Source organism: Puntigrus tetrazona, chromosome 3, assembly GCF_018831695.1.
Source record: "Puntigrus tetrazona isolate hp1 chromosome 3, ASM1883169v1, whole genome shotgun sequence".
Taxonomy (NCBI): Eukaryota; Metazoa; Chordata; class Actinopteri; order Cypriniformes; family Cyprinidae; genus Puntigrus; species Puntigrus tetrazona.
In genome coordinates this window covers 13,802,510-13,817,550 of record NC_056701.1, presented here as the reverse complement: position 1 = coordinate 13,817,550, position 15,041 = coordinate 13,802,510, and the positions used below count along the sequence as shown (strand labels likewise).

Sequence of the window (15,041 nt, the reverse complement as noted above, 5' to 3'; positions counted from 1 at the left end):
CAAGTCTGTTCACAGACTTGAGTGTAGAGGATATTAGACTATGACGCTGATATTCGAGAAAGGTGTATCAGCGCAATATGAATATGACACTGTCTAGGTGTTATTGTCATTTATCCCATGAATGAGCTTTTATAATGCATATTTTACACTGTCCATTTTTATAATTAGCTGAAATCAGTTGAAATCAGACACTGTTTAGAGTCATATAACAGAGAAATTTGGCTGCCATATCTTTCCCAGCGGGACTTTGGAGCTGCTGAGTAGAGCTGCTCCATGCTGGACTTCTGGACTGAGAGCCATCTGTTCAAAACAGCCCTATTTTCTTTGCTGCCCACGTCCGTTTTTTGCCTCTCCTACACAAAGTTACAGTACATCCTCCTACTTGCAGGGAAATGGCATTCCAAAGCAGATAATATATGGACACTCCTTTTTTTAACTGAACCATTTGGTTCATAAAGAAGCCCCTGTTTGCTAAAGCTTTGGCTATTTTTGCCAGAGCAGATACCTGGACCAAGAGCAATAATTGTAACTCCAGTATAATACCAGAACAGAAGTAGGAGCAGGTTTTAATTATTCATAAACTAAAAAAGTTTAGTGGAGTTGAGACATTGGTCACTGGGACTGATGTTTTCTGTTTGTTGGCCTGGGGTCTGGTCCATTTTCAGCCACAGGACCCAAACAATGATAGACTGCCACCTATCTTCTCTTCTAGAGCTCAGAGGCTGTTATCGAATGGCTGAGTGAATTTCAGCTGCAGGTCTACGCTCCAAACTTCATCAGCGCTGGCTATGATATTCCTACCATTAGCCGAATGACCCCAGAGGTAAGAGTTGTCCCCCCACCCCCTTTTGCCACCCTGAACAATTCACGTCACTCCCCTCTACCCGAAATGTAACACTCTCAGACCCACTCAAACCACAGAAAAGAAGCGATCAACCAACAAATTATCCTCCAATTTTCACACACAGTTGCTAACAATGTCCCTGAAGCATGCAGGTTTTATGAGTTCGGATTTTGGAGAAGTTGAAAAAACTCACCAGAAAACCCCCCCAGACAGTGCCGTTGTCATGGTTGTCAAATGTGTCTGTCTTTTCTTACTATGTTTTGTTTACTATTGTTGTGTATTATGATTAAAATTTTAAACATACAGTATATATCAAACATATATTTTGTAATAGATTTATTAATGGTAATGTCATTAATGCTATGGAGTATATATCTGTAACTAAATAAAAATCATTACTAAAGCTGAAATTAATCTTTCAACAATTTGAATTCATAAAAGCAAGCTCATCTATACACAATTAATTAAACTAAACCACTTTATAGGATTTACATAGTGTCATTGCTGAAAGCAGAACAGGGCGGCTCTGTTTTAACACATGATCAGTTAGGATTATGTTTATATAATTATGTTTAAGGGTACTCTGAAAAGGCTTCTTTTCCTCACTTGTTCCTGGTATTGTTTTTTTTAGTTTTTTTCCCATTCCGTTTTTCATTTTATTTTGCCATCTGCTTCTATCATCCTGGCACCTTTTGGCAATCAAGAGTCTTTGATATGTCTGATTTTAAGGGTTTTATTTTTTATGTGTATATGTAATTTTGTGTATAATATTGTACATTTTTGTGCAGATGTTCATATGCAGTGAACATATGCAACTTGATTTAGTGTGTATGAAGGTCTTAGGGTGCTGAAATGTAATTGGCATGTTTAGGGGTCTCCTATATTTATTTTCAGGATTTAACAGCTATTGGAGTTACCAAACCAGGACATCGAAAGAAGATAACCTCAGAGATCAATAAGATAACTGTAAATGAGTGGCTGCCTGACCAAAAACCAGTGAGTTTAACACCCAATCATACACACATTCAAACACATCCATATATTCATTTAAATTTTTTTTTTGTTTGTGTTTAATCTATAGGCGAGTCTTGGAGAATGGTTAGCTATGATTGGGTTGAGTCAGTATCACCAAATCTTAGTCCAAAACGGATATGAGAACATTGACTTCATCACTGACATCACGTGGGAGGACCTTCAGGAGATTGGCATTACAAAACTTGGTAAGATAGATAGTGTACTGAGTGGACTGGGATCCATAATATTAAAATGATTTCGCATATACAAACTTGTTTTCAAAATTAAGTTTCTACAGAAAACAAGTACAATTTCCAGAAAAAATGTTGCATGTTCTAAGCAAAAAGTAACTTAATTTTTACTTTTTTTTCTGAAACACAACAATCATGTTTTCCTTGTCTAGAAAATCCTTCTTGATTTAAGAATTTCTAGATATTATGGCTAAAAACAAGACAAAAAATCTTGACTAGAAAAGCATTTTTTTCAGTGTTCTGTTTTTTCCACACTGCTTGACCATAGTGGTTTACTCTCTTTCTCTATCAAAATTTGCCTAGGACACCAGAAGAAGCTTATGCTTGCAGTGAAGAAGCTAGCAGAGATCCAAAAGGCCTCTGATGGTCGCAACACATTGCGTAAAAAGCCCCCAGTCACTCAGGAAGTGATGGCTATTGAGAGCCCACCCCACGACAGTGGAGAGTGTATGTCCCCTAAAATGACAACGTTCCAGGACAGTGAACTGAGTGGGGAGTTACAGGCTGCTCTTACACGCCCTGCTGATGTGCAGGATGGTGCAGAAATGAGAACCAACAGCAACCTGGGACCACAACACCGAGCCCGCAGTCTGCATGAGAACAGTATGAGCAAGAGCCGAGACTCAGAAGAGCCTAGTGGGCCACCCAAAAAGGAGGCACGTACTATGCGCCAGAGCAGCCAAGGAGGGGTGAGAAGTACCTCATCGGCGCAGCCAAAACCGCGTCAGTCTTATCCCCAAGGTGCAGGACCACCCTATACTCCACCACAAACACCCACCAAAACAAAGCCTCCCACCTCACAGGCAATGAGTAACCCACCAAGTAAACAAAAACCTAGCACTCAGCTGCATCAGCAGACCGAAAAGCCCATAACAACTCGTGCTCACCCCCAGTCCCCCACTCAAAGGTCCCATCCACACCCAGTGTCCCAGCCTGTGGAAACTAAGGAGGCTGCACCTCAAGGACCTGCTGTCTCAGTACCACTCCTGTGCCTGCCTCCAGAAGGTGATGAAGCTTGCGATGAGTATGGTCTGCCCAAGAAACGGGCCCACAGCCTGAATCGCTATGCTGTTTCTGATGGTGAGCAGGAGCGGGACGAGCTAAATGTGCCAGATTCAGGAGGAAAGTATGCCACAGTACAGAACCGGGTGGGTCGCAGCAACTCAATGAAAGGGCAGGCAGACAAAAATGTCAACCGAAGCCAGTCCTTTGCACTCAGACAGAAAAAGAAGGGTCCTCCTCCACCTCCCCCCAAACGCTCTAGTTCAGCCATCTCGAGCTCCAGTAGTAATCTGACAGAAGTGCCCAAGGAGACAAGCAGTGGACCTCTTCTGGAGGTCCCCTACCAACCACAAAGACGTGCAAGTGACCTGGGTGGCACTGTAGACACGGGCAGTGCCGGTAGTGTGAGGAGCATTGCAGCCATGTTGGAAATGTCCTCCATTGGTGGGGGTGCCAAGGGTCTCGCTTTACAGAAGTCTGCAGGTCACTATCTGCAGGTAAGGTGGTTGTTGTTGTGTCTTTGAGATGAAACTTAGTATTATAATAGAACGGTATTTTAGCAATATCTAGTTCAGTAAAACAAGATTGTTTCTCTTCAGGTGGGTTCTACTGGAGGAAAGCAGCGAGATGCTATTGGTCTGGATGGAGAAGTAGTGAACCGTCGCAGGACTATTAGTGGGCCTGTCACTGAGTTAGTAGCAGCTGCTAAGCGAGGACCACAGCCAGAGCCAGTCCAGGATAGACAACGCAATGAAACCCAGCCAAGCTCTAGTGGGAGCTCAGCAGAGAATCTTCCATTTGCTGAGGATGGAAACCTCACCATCAAACAAAGACCTAGACAGGGCAAAGATGAGAATGAGGAGGGACTAGAAATGTCATACTCCTTATCCCAGGAGGACCATTCACATGTGGATACCACAGCCTCACTGAAAAGGATGGTCCAAAGCACCAAGCAGCAACCAAATGGCACCAAGTTCCAGCTAACAGAGTCAAATACAGTTAAGCGCCGCCCCAAGAACAAAGACAAAGATACAGAAGAACTCCAGGATGGGCAGATGCCTGTACCATATGAGAATGGGACTGGCACCATTAAAAGGCGCCCTGTGTCAGAGGTTACAGTTTCGGAGCAGCCCAGGCCACAGGAACATCCTGAGAACTCGCCTCGTCGGGACAGTGCAGACTTGGAAGGCCATGTTACTGAGAGTGCCCCTCGTAAGTCCGTCAAACCTCCTGTGTCCCCCAAACCTGTTCTGGCCCAGCACATGAAGAAACAAGGACCACCGGCTGCCATCACCAAGAAAGCCCCATTTCCTGGACCAACTGGGGCACCTGGCAGCCCAGGTACTACACAGTGCGGCCCTTTCACTTGCCCTGTCTTTACACAATTATGTGAGTATCCCGTAAAACAATGTAGCATTTAAACCTTGTTGCATCAAATTCCGCTCAGTCTCTTTTCCCATCTCTCTCCCTATCTCTTTTCTTTTCTATTTACAGTTGAGGGAAAGAAAGTACCTCCTCCAATTTCACCGAAACCTACACCTCCTCCCACAGCCCCCAAACCATCCAAAAATGTTCTGCAGTCTTTAAATGCAACACCTAATCCCACTCCCATACCCTCTCCAGCCAAGCAGACTGTTACCAGAATGGCTAGCACAGCTCCTGCCCAGAACAACCACCCTGTCAAGGCTACAACCCCACCAGCCTTGAGTGCACAGACCCCACACACGCCCCAGTCTCCTCACACCCCACAGACACCACAGACACCCCAGACACCTCTAACCCCACAGACACCCCAAACTCCCCAGACATCAGGTCCCCCAACACCCACCCCTACACCACCACCTGTGAAGCCCCCTCGCTCCTCAATCAGTGGGGTGTCCATGGACAGTTCAACTGGATCAGCGTTTGTCGCAGGGGTAGTGACAGTAGATGCAGTGCACCAGAAGATAGAAGAGACCAGTGCCTCACTGGCTGCAGCCCTGCAGGCAGTCGAAGAGAAGATCAAGGAGGATGGGCAAAAAGAGTGAGTGTCACAAAACATGAAAATGTTTTCAGTGACATCGCAGACCTGTAGGAATGTAGTCTATGGTGGCATCTTTTCCCAAGTTGACATTTAATTTCAAGTTATTTTCTAGTCTCAAGTGCTTCAGATCAAGTTAGGAGTTTTGAGGCCACATTTGTGGTTATATAAAGCAAAGACTTTAAAGTAGGAATGTCCTGAGCCGATCTAAAAGTTGATTTGCAAGAAAAAAAAAAAGTTTGTTCCAGCGCATCAGACACATTCATGTTTAGCATTTTTGATGTTCACTCTAGTAACAAAATTTAAAATTTAGTAAAAAATTTATTTCATTTATTTACCATTGACTACCATCAGACTGTCTGAGACATTGCTGTCTCATACTGTAAGCTTCATGATTTCTAACCTCATTTCCATGTTTGTACATTTGAGCCCCTTTCCCTGAGAAACTCTCTGCACATCCATATATACATTGGATTGATTTTACTTTAATTTGCTTGAAATGTGCCTTAAGCACTAGGAAAATACTAGTATTGGATTGCGACTCTGTTTTGGCAGATGCTCAATATTCAGTGACTCGGTTTGGATCAGGGGCACAAAAAACAAATTGGGACATCTCTACTTTAAACACTTTTCACCATCAGGTTGAGTACAGTAAGTGGTGGTATCAGGATACTATAGTAATTTAAATATTTTATTTTCAAAACTGGCTACAACATGTTAGCAAACCAAATTGTATTATTGGGGGCAAATCTTTTAAAAATGTTTTTTTAATTCACCACTGGAGATGTGTTGACCAAAGAAGTCTAGTCACTTGCAGCCACGTTTTTTAAAACTCCTAAATTGTATTTGTGTGTGTGTTTTGATCCACAGCTCACTGGCTGAAAACAAGAGCACAGTGAGTATCCTAGACGACATCGGCAGCATGTTCGATGACCTGGCCGACCAGCTGGATGCCATGTTGGAGTGAAGAGCACAGCCTGTGTCTCTGTGGCACAACCTCAGGGCCCCGGGAGAGCACAAGGGCACAATGACCAACAACAAACTCACCTATTCCTTCCTAATCCCCATCCCTGACTCCCCTCACCCCTCTTATCTCCTCTCCTTCTCCTTCCCCTTCCCCGTCGCCATGAAACGCCTATCTCTCCTCTCTCCCTCCGAGTTGGTTTGCACAAACCCGAGCTGATGTACCTCAGGACTGGGCAGAAGGCCATCCAGGGCTTTAAACATCAAAGACAGAGCAGAGGGTGGAGAGCAGAGGTTGGGTTTTAATACATAAAGCTCAACTCTCTGTCCATGAAATATCTCTATCTACCATGAGCAATGAGTAGTAAAATAATACGAAAACAATAATAACTGTATATGAAATAATAGTATGGTATGTGTATATTGTAAGCATGAGGAAAGTTTGTATCTATAAAGAAAAAAAATCTCATAGTGAGAGTCATGCATTAGTACAGTTATATATATATAAATATATATATAAATAAATAAATATTTTATGTTTTTATTTCATGTTCAATGGTACATACAGTGTTGAAACATTAAGAAATCTATAAACTTTGATGACAGATATGTGGATTTTTTTATGACTATATTGAAGTTTAAAAAAACAAAAGAATAATAATAAGGCTGGCTTAAACATCCTGTATGTTTGGCTGTGCTCTGCTGAAGAGTGTTGTGGGCTGTGTTGAATGTAGTGAAGTGACTGAAGTGGCTGTTTCACCCCCTGCTCTGTGCTTGCTCTGGGCTCCCGCTCTGTGCTGCTGTGACCCTTTATGTTTCCACTCACGTTCTGCCTGTGTGAACTCATACATTCCTGCTCTTGCACAGCCTTCCTCCTTCGCCTGCCCTCTTTCTCCTCCTGCCCTCATCATGTGCAGTGTCCTGTGTGCCTTAACACGAGAGCTGACCTCAGTGCTTCTAACACACACAAGCAAACTGGTTCAACCCGAGAATGATTCGGTGTTTATATAGAAGGCATTACTCTGTGTGCTCTGATTTGGACCTCATCATCTGCAGCAAGGTGATATACGGTTTAGGCCTTGAAGTCAATATGAATAGCCAGTTTATTTCCATGATGGCATGCATTTCTAGGATATGCAAGAGAAGAAAATGTACAGTTGACTGGATGATGAAGGATACCAGAATAGCTATGGGTTAGTATGCAATAGCCTGTGTGGCCTGTGATCAGTGCAGTGATGAGTGTTTCAAAATGAGACCATGCATCTAATAAGGTTACGTTGACTTGTATGAGTGACCTCAGAGACACAGGCGAGAACAAGGTAAAAGGGTCCATTGAAGGTTGACGGCTTGCAGAAGGTGGGACGTCAGGAAGCACAAAGTGAGGAAGTTGCGAAATGCGTGTGTGTGTGTGTGTTGCATAAATCAGGATTTTAAACGAAACATGCTCGTAAAAGACCAACAGTGAACTAACAAGGATTTCTCAGATGTTGATGGGGCTTGATGCTCAGTGTTTCCAACTACCTGAGCAACCTTCTTAGCTGAAGGGTCTGAGAGTTTGGACAGTTGTAGTTCCATTGGAAGCCTGCATGCGGTCTGATCTCAGCACATCGCTCAGCGGCTGTTTAAGGGTGTGAATGTACCATGGTGTGCCTGCTTTGTTTTGCATCCGCCTCCCCTCCCCGATATCATCCAGACAGACATTTCCTTAATGACCAAAGTAAGAGCACCAGTCCAATATGCAGTTAAGCTTGGTTCCATAACTTATTCTGAAAAAACATAGCAGTATCTAGGTTAAACATACTCACTTTATAGGGACACATTGAGGGTAGACTGAGTGATGCTTCTACAGTCGTAAAGTTTGGTCTCTGTGGACATAAGATGTTTCCAGATGCCACGCTCTCTCATTTACAGTCATTAAACTGAATGTCATTATCTCATTGCCAGCAAACTCACAGTCTCTTATTATCTTTAACCATCTTTGTTGCCATGACAATCTGCCTGCTCATTATTAGAATCGTCACAGTATCAAAAATGAAAATGTAATTAAAGAAAGGGCCCAAAGGAAGGGGACGCAAGCAAAAAAAAGTAGTTGCGTAGGTCCCACAATGCTTTACACACTTTTAGTAGCTCCATATATGCTTAACCCCTTCCCCTGGTTCTCAGAAGAATATTTGTAATATTTAAGTTATGAACAGAGATTATTATAGATGTTTTCAACAAGTATTTAATGATGCAGCATCAAGAGGGCTTGTTGATGAAACTGCAAATATTTGAGATAAAAGTGTCTTCTTGGCTCAAAGTGTTTTAAATGAATTGTAAATGGTCATTTTTTTAGAACTCCAGTTTTCTTTTTTAAGGTAGCTTTTTGTGATAAGTTTTTTGACTGCCATGTCTTCAGATGGAATAAGTTGTATATTATGCAAATGTTGTTTTTTTTTAAAAACATGTATGTGCCTTGCTTTAGTTCTTTTTGTTGTTTTTCATGTTTAAACGATGTGTAGAGGATACGTGGCCTGTCTTTGTCCACCAGATGTTCCGAATTATATCCCTTTTTGTTGCGGTCTGCTCTGTGGACAGAGCACAGATGTCTGGCATGGGAATGGCTTTTATAAAAGCTTCATCATGCCGATCGCTTCAAAGGACTGGGTGTCGATCCAGTGTTAATTGAGTTGTTACAGCCCCTGTCCCCCTTCTTCTGTATATATAGCTGGATGTTTGTCACTGTGAATCTTCATTCTTTTTTAAAAACTTTTCTCTGCTTTAAAGTTCTCATTCTGTCATTTTCTTATTGTCATGTTTGCTTGTTTTTTTTTTTTTTCTTTAGTCTTTTTTAAAACCAGAGAAAAAAAAAACAATGAAAAATAAGGAAATTCTGAAAACACTGAAGTCAAATTTATTGTTGGTGCAAGATGTTATTTAATAATGAAAGCTGTTTTCGATTCCATCCTATTTGCAGAGACATTTAAAAAAAAATAAGAGAGAAAAAAGAAAAATAAATCTGCACCGCTCAGTGTGTGCAGGCTGTATATTGTGTTGATGTTCTGCCATTGACTTGTATGATACCTGCTGTGACTGGCATTGGGAACAGTGGTGTGCTTGCAGTGACTGCATCAACAGCCACCTGCTCTAAATAAACATTATATACAAACACTCTCATAGCTGTCCAATTACTGAACACCAACAAGACCAGCTGGAAACTGCTCAACACCATAGTGTTTCATTAGATAGCATAAAATACTAAGCACACCTCAAAAAAAAAAACACAAAAAGAAGCTGGTACCAAAGGGCCACACAGCCCTTCACATATTTATTTCTTGACTCAAAATGCATTAAGGACACTAGAGGGAGTCGATGCCATATAATGTGAGGGTAAAAGACTCCAATTCACTCAATACAAGCATTAAAAGTTTATGCATTTTATACAAGTAACTGTTTTCAGTTGAAACAGAGTCTCAAGCTCAAATCCTCTCTCAGCTTACTGAAGGAAAAAAATAGTAATTCAACACTGCTGAAATCTTGTCATAAATGCGCAGAGCTGGACTGAGTAGCTGTGCCACAAAAAGCACTTTGATATCCAAAATAGCAGCTGCTTTTATGGTTTTTGTTTCAAGATTAGAATTGACTTATCTAGCACGCTTTAGGTTAAAGGGACATTTCACCCAAAAATGTAAGTTATGTTAATTCACTCTTTCACATTGTTCTAAACCTGACCCTAAAAGATGGGTCGCACTTTATATCGAGGGGCCTTAACTACTATGTACCTTCATCAATAAATAAGTACAGTGTACTTATTGTGGTCATATTGTTTTGCAAAACACTTTTGCTGCTATTAAGGTGGGATATAGGTACGGGTAGGTTAAAGTGTAAGGAATAGGTCAACTTTGTATATACAAATATAATTACAAAAATTAATTACAGGTGTAACTACATATAGGTATTTTAAAAATACAAGTTCCATGTAAAAACATGTATGTACACAGTAAGTGCATTGTATCAAATGATTAATTCAAATTAAATACACAGTAGTTAAGGTCACCTAATATAAAGTGGGACCAACATATGTTTTGAACAATTTTGGTGACCACAGATTCCGCAGCATGGGCAAAATCCATTTATGAAAATATGTTCCAAAGAAAAAAGCAAGCTAGGAAAAACAGCAAAATTAAAAAAAAGACATTTTTGGGTGAATTATCGATTTAAGTCGAGAGGAACTCTACTTCACATTGTGACACAGTGTTCCCATCCCCTTTACTGATCTCGTTACTTCTTGAGTTACGCTGGGATGCTCAATGATAATGAATTAAGTGCTTTACACTCATCAAACTAAGTACTGTTATTCAGTTCAAAATTGTTCAGTAATTAACATGAAACTGCATTATAAAAGTCTTTCTAGATTTGCATGGGCAAAATCGGGCTTCCACTGCAAACATGGAAGCATGCATGAAGCAGTTGCACCTTTGGTAAAGAAACATTGCATTATTTACACAAAATCATGATGGATGAGTAGGTCATCATAGCATCATACAAAGGTTTCACATCATCGGTCAACAGGCAGTTAGAAAATATCTGAGTCGTTCTGAGCGCTCAGTTGGCACTGTCAAATCAGAGATAAAAACATGGGTACTGTGTTGTCCAGAACAATGCTCTGCTGTTTCAGGCCCAAGTTGGTGTAGTATAAGTCTTCATTCAGCCCTGGGATGATGGTCGCTCCATGCATCTCCACCGGCGTCAGACTGAAGCTTAGGCACTCGCTCAGTCATGAGACTGCAGCTCATAAAGGTCAAAGTTCAACAGTCATCCCTGAAGCCACTGACGCAGCAACTTTTCCACGGTCTGCAGGGAACATGACCTTAGACTGGAAGTCTAAATCATACTTTCATAGGAAATGATCACGCATGTGTGTGTATAAAATACAGTGCCGTCATGTTTATGATGAATGTTGGCTGTCTGCTGGGTCTTCATAAACACTGAAGGTTTGGAGGTTCTGTTTGCTGTCAAAAGATGTCTGGTAAGAGGAAAGTAAATGAGCATCATCCATCCAGCGCGTCAAGCTAGGCCTCTTTACCTAACGGTTTACTGCAAAATTCACAAGGGACAGACACCCAAGTCCATAGGGTACAGAATAAAAACATTTCTGGTCCAATGCATGTTTTCTTGAATAATATTCTTATTCATACTTTAAGTCTGTGCATCAGAGTCCATGTGGTTTCTGAGTTCGAGGAGTTTAGAAAGACATTACTCAACATGTTGACAACTAATAACGATTAGTGGTCACACTTAGCATGTCCACACCTGAGGAGAAAAAACAGAATAAATTGTTAGCGCTCATACATAGTGAAAGATAGAAATGGGTTAAAAGGAACGGTGAACATAGGATTGATCAAATGTGACATTTATACGCTTCAAATGAACTATTCAACTTATATATATATATATATATATATATATATATATATATATATATATATATATAATAAAATATCAATTTTATAGAAAAGGAATATGGAAAAAAAAATTACAAATCCAACAAAGCAAAAAGCTTTGCATCTCTGGAAAAAAAATATTATTATTAATTTTAAAATATGTTACGAAAACAGTAAACTGTAATAATATTCCACAATATCAATATATATTTGACTGGTGAGAATTAAAGAGACTATCAAATAAGTCTTGCCTACCACAAACATTTTAAACAAGTTGCGTAAACAATTTAAAGTTCAAACATTAAGCCATATATTGGCTACAGTTTGAAAGCAGCGTCTCTTACCTTTACAGTGCTGTCTACAGCTCCAGAGAAGAGTCTTCCTCTGGACACAGCGAGCGCCGTCACGCTGCCCTGGTGCCGCAGCAGAGTCTGGGTGCAGATCATGTTGTCCATGCTCCACACCTGCACAGGTACATCAATCAATGCACAAAAGATCTCCGTATTTCACACCCCAAACCCAAACCTTGTCCTTACCCTGAGAGAGCGATCATAGGAGGCACTGAACACTTTGGTCTGATCGGGGGTTGAGATGACAGCCAGGGCATACACTGTGCCCACGTGGCCCGTCAGCGTCCGCACCTGCTCTTTAGACTCTATGTCCCAAACCTGATTCACAGGAAAAGAGGAGAAATCAGCTGACATTTTCAGGCTTCTAAGACTTCCAATTAAAGCTCTTCATGGCGTAGATGAATACTAACGTGAATGAGGTTCTCGTAGGTGCCACAAACTATATGGTGATTGGTGACCGCAATGGAGTACACACTGCCTCCAGAGGTCTGGAGCACATGGACACACTCCAGAGAACGAATGTCCCAGATCTGAGGGGAAATAAACAAAAATCAATTTCATTTAGTGACGCTAGATACTGTGGTATATACACTATATAAATGTATACACTTTAATATTCAACAATATATTTTGTATTCTGTACTCATGATCAATGACTATAAGTTTATATTAAACAATATATTTTTTTGTGTCTTTCACAATGCATTTGTGGGCTGTGTGGCTAATTACCATATCACCTTTTTTTTTTTTAAATCTTGTTTCTTCATTTTTCAAAAAAAGTATTTTTTGTTCAAATTAAAAGGTTTTAATTCATCTCATCTCCGAGTTGGTTTGGTTCACTATATTTTTTTTAGCACTATGAATTGATGTATGAGATTTTTAAATCCACGTAGTTCGCTTCAAAAAAAAATGGTCAGTGTTGCACTGTAGTGTGCAACTCGGTTCTCTATCTATTTGTTTTCTTTGTGAGCATTTGCAGCAGGCTGTAGTCTCTAGAGTCTTAATTAGGAAACTTGAGGCAACAAGCAACTTTGGTCTGTCTTATCTGGTTTTACAAACAACTCAGAACTGCTCTCTTTTTACCAGTTTGATTGAACAGTAAAGGAACTAATGAGAAGTGCTTCAAATCTGAAACATATATATATATATATATACAGCTCCTCTCAAAAATTTAGAACAGTATCACAGAATACAAGATACTGCAAGCAGCATGTAAACTTATAAGAAAAGGGACATGTAAACTTGTGAGCCTGACTGAATATCAAAGCTGGTCAACTCATAAATCAATATGTATATGGTCCTTCATGATGAAATCTGTGAGTTCCTCAAGCAGTTCAAAGTTTAACACTTCTAACCTTTATGGTTTGATAAGATCCGCTGTACAGATGATTTTGAGAAGCAACCAGAGCTCGAACCCAGTGATTCAAGCCAGTTAGCTCCTTCTTTAGCTTCAGCTCCGTGCCCACAATATCCCACACCTACAGAGGGAGAGAGAAAGATGTCCAATCACTTGAAAAACACTTAGAATTGGTAAACTGGAAAGTCCCAGAGATGAGATCATTCTACTTTTAAACCTCCACTCCCTCATTCCACCCACACATCACCATGGTGATACGAGCTCAGCATGTGCTTTTCAGACGGGCTCTCAAAGCCAAGTGGATCTAATTCTGCTCCACTCGTGCCTCAGTAACTTAAGTCTGTGCTTTTCTCTTCTTTGCTAGAGCACCAATTGCATCCTCCACATCACAATAGGAAAACCGTACACAGCTAACATGCACATCAGCAAATGGGGCAGAATAATGCTCAATATTAGCTGCTTCATTGGCCTTGTGTCTGCAGATATGCACATCATCTCTTCAACAGACGACACTGACCTTAATGGCTTTCAGAGAGCCGCTGAATAGCATGTTGTGCGAGGACACCAGAGTGCACACTGGGTTGTCATGTGCCCGGATGGTGTTCACTTTCTGCAGGGTCTGGATATCCCAAACCTGTAGGAGAACGAGCATTAGATGCACACTGACCATGTCATGAACAATTCCTTGGAAAAATGTATTTCAGGAAGACTCACAATAATGGTGCAATCAGCTGACCCACTGTAAAGCTTGTTTCTGCAACAGAAAGAAGAAAAGAACATGAAACGATGTGCGCAACCCATTTTACAATCATAATCCATTCCATGGTCGATTTAATCAAATTCTATTAAATTTAAAGACATTTCTTGAACACAAACATTTATTTGTAATATTGTTAATATTTAAAACAATTAACAATATTTGTTTAAATATTCATGTCAGTTCAAAACCTTTAATAAATACTTACCCCTGAATGCACAATGCCAACACTATGCCATCATGGCCCTCAAGGGTCTTCTGGCACTTATATGTGGTGCATGTGTCCCAAACCTATGTGGAGCACAGAAGTACAGACAATTTATCCAAATGAAGAGGAATGCACATAAACCAAAGTGCCAGAAATCTAATGGCAGGTTAAATTACCTTGATGGACTTATCTGAAGACCCACTAAAGAGAAGATCACCAGTGGAGTAGACGCACAAACACCACACCGGACCCTGGTGGCCCACAAAAGTACCCTTGCATTTGAAGATTTGCTGGGGGTCATAGGCTGTAAAATAATTCATACAGTCAGACAATGACATATCTCCTTGTCCTCACAGATATGAAGTAGAAAATGAAGAAGAGACACTCACAGCCCAGTATACCCATATTGAGCCTGGCATTGATGTGAGACAGTTCATCCTGCAAAAGAAGGGATGTGTTAGCAGGATCATTATACTGAAATCACCACAGTTGTACATCATCATTTGGTGAAAACCAGAGTGAAAATAGACAAACATTCAGCATGGAAGCATCTCGTCTGAACTCCATCAGATCTTCACTGAGTTTACTCTGGTTCTCATCCAACACATCTGCAGTATTAGCACAAGAAAAGCACAACAAAATGAACATTCGTGCATGTTTTGGTCTGAAAACTGCAAGTAGTTGAGAGTTAGTTTCCTCACCGAACTTCAGCTCCAAGTTCTTCTCCAGCTGGTCTAGTTTCTCTGAGAGTTTGCCCAACATGGAGCGCAGGAACGAGATGTCCTGGTCCTTCTGCGCCAGTGTCACCTGCATCTCGTGAAATCTGTCGTCCGTCTGCTGGAGAAACTCTTT

The 15,041-nt window shown here is 40.9% G+C and overlaps 2 protein-coding genes across 18 annotated transcripts in view; one reads left to right on the top strand and one right to left on the bottom strand.

Moving 5' to 3' along the window:
• Nucleotides 1–9,244, top strand: part of caskin1 (CASK interacting protein 1) — a 76,475-nt gene extending 67,231 nt beyond the window's left edge. For 13 of the 16 annotated variants that reach the window (XM_043235788.1, XM_043235785.1, XM_043235781.1 and 10 more), the window contains 7 exons: nucleotides 713–823; nucleotides 1,739–1,840; nucleotides 1,926–2,064; nucleotides 2,413–3,608; nucleotides 3,711–4,500; nucleotides 4,606–5,134; nucleotides 6,002–9,244. In XM_043235788.1, coding sequence (XP_043091723.1) covers nucleotides 713–823; nucleotides 1,739–1,840; nucleotides 1,926–2,064; nucleotides 2,413–3,608; nucleotides 3,711–4,500; nucleotides 4,606–5,134; nucleotides 6,002–6,098 — 2,964 coding nt within the window. In that variant the 3' untranslated portion in view covers nucleotides 6,099–9,244. The remainder of the gene's footprint in view (nucleotides 1–712; nucleotides 824–1,738; nucleotides 1,841–1,925; nucleotides 2,065–2,412; nucleotides 3,609–3,710; nucleotides 4,501–4,605; nucleotides 5,135–6,001) is intronic. The other 3 variants (XM_043235796.1, XM_043235784.1, XM_043235786.1) reach the window with 2 other exon arrangements.
• A 124-nt stretch (nucleotides 9,245–9,368) lies between these two features.
• The window catches only part of traf7 (TNF receptor-associated factor 7), an 11,330-nt gene continuing 5,657 nt past the window's right edge, over nucleotides 9,369–15,041 (bottom strand). For both annotated transcript variants that reach the window (XM_043235797.1, XM_043235798.1), the window contains exons 10-21: nucleotides 14,891–15,041; nucleotides 14,724–14,797; nucleotides 14,579–14,627; nucleotides 14,366–14,493; nucleotides 14,190–14,272; nucleotides 13,939–13,978; nucleotides 13,742–13,858; nucleotides 13,223–13,345; nucleotides 12,278–12,397; nucleotides 12,054–12,185; nucleotides 11,862–11,981; nucleotides 9,369–11,386 (exon numbers count right to left, since the gene is read on the bottom strand). The exon at nucleotides 14,891–15,041 is cut by the window's right edge and continues 67 nt beyond it. In XM_043235797.1, the coding sequence (XP_043091732.1) occupies nucleotides 11,372–11,386; nucleotides 11,862–11,981; nucleotides 12,054–12,185; nucleotides 12,278–12,397; nucleotides 13,223–13,345; nucleotides 13,742–13,858; nucleotides 13,939–13,978; nucleotides 14,190–14,272; nucleotides 14,366–14,493; nucleotides 14,579–14,627; nucleotides 14,724–14,797; nucleotides 14,891–15,041 (1,152 nt within the window). In that variant the 3' untranslated portion in view covers nucleotides 9,369–11,371. The remainder of the gene's footprint in view (nucleotides 11,387–11,861; nucleotides 11,982–12,053; nucleotides 12,186–12,277; nucleotides 12,398–13,222; nucleotides 13,346–13,741; nucleotides 13,859–13,938; nucleotides 13,979–14,189; nucleotides 14,273–14,365; nucleotides 14,494–14,578; nucleotides 14,628–14,723; nucleotides 14,798–14,890) is intronic.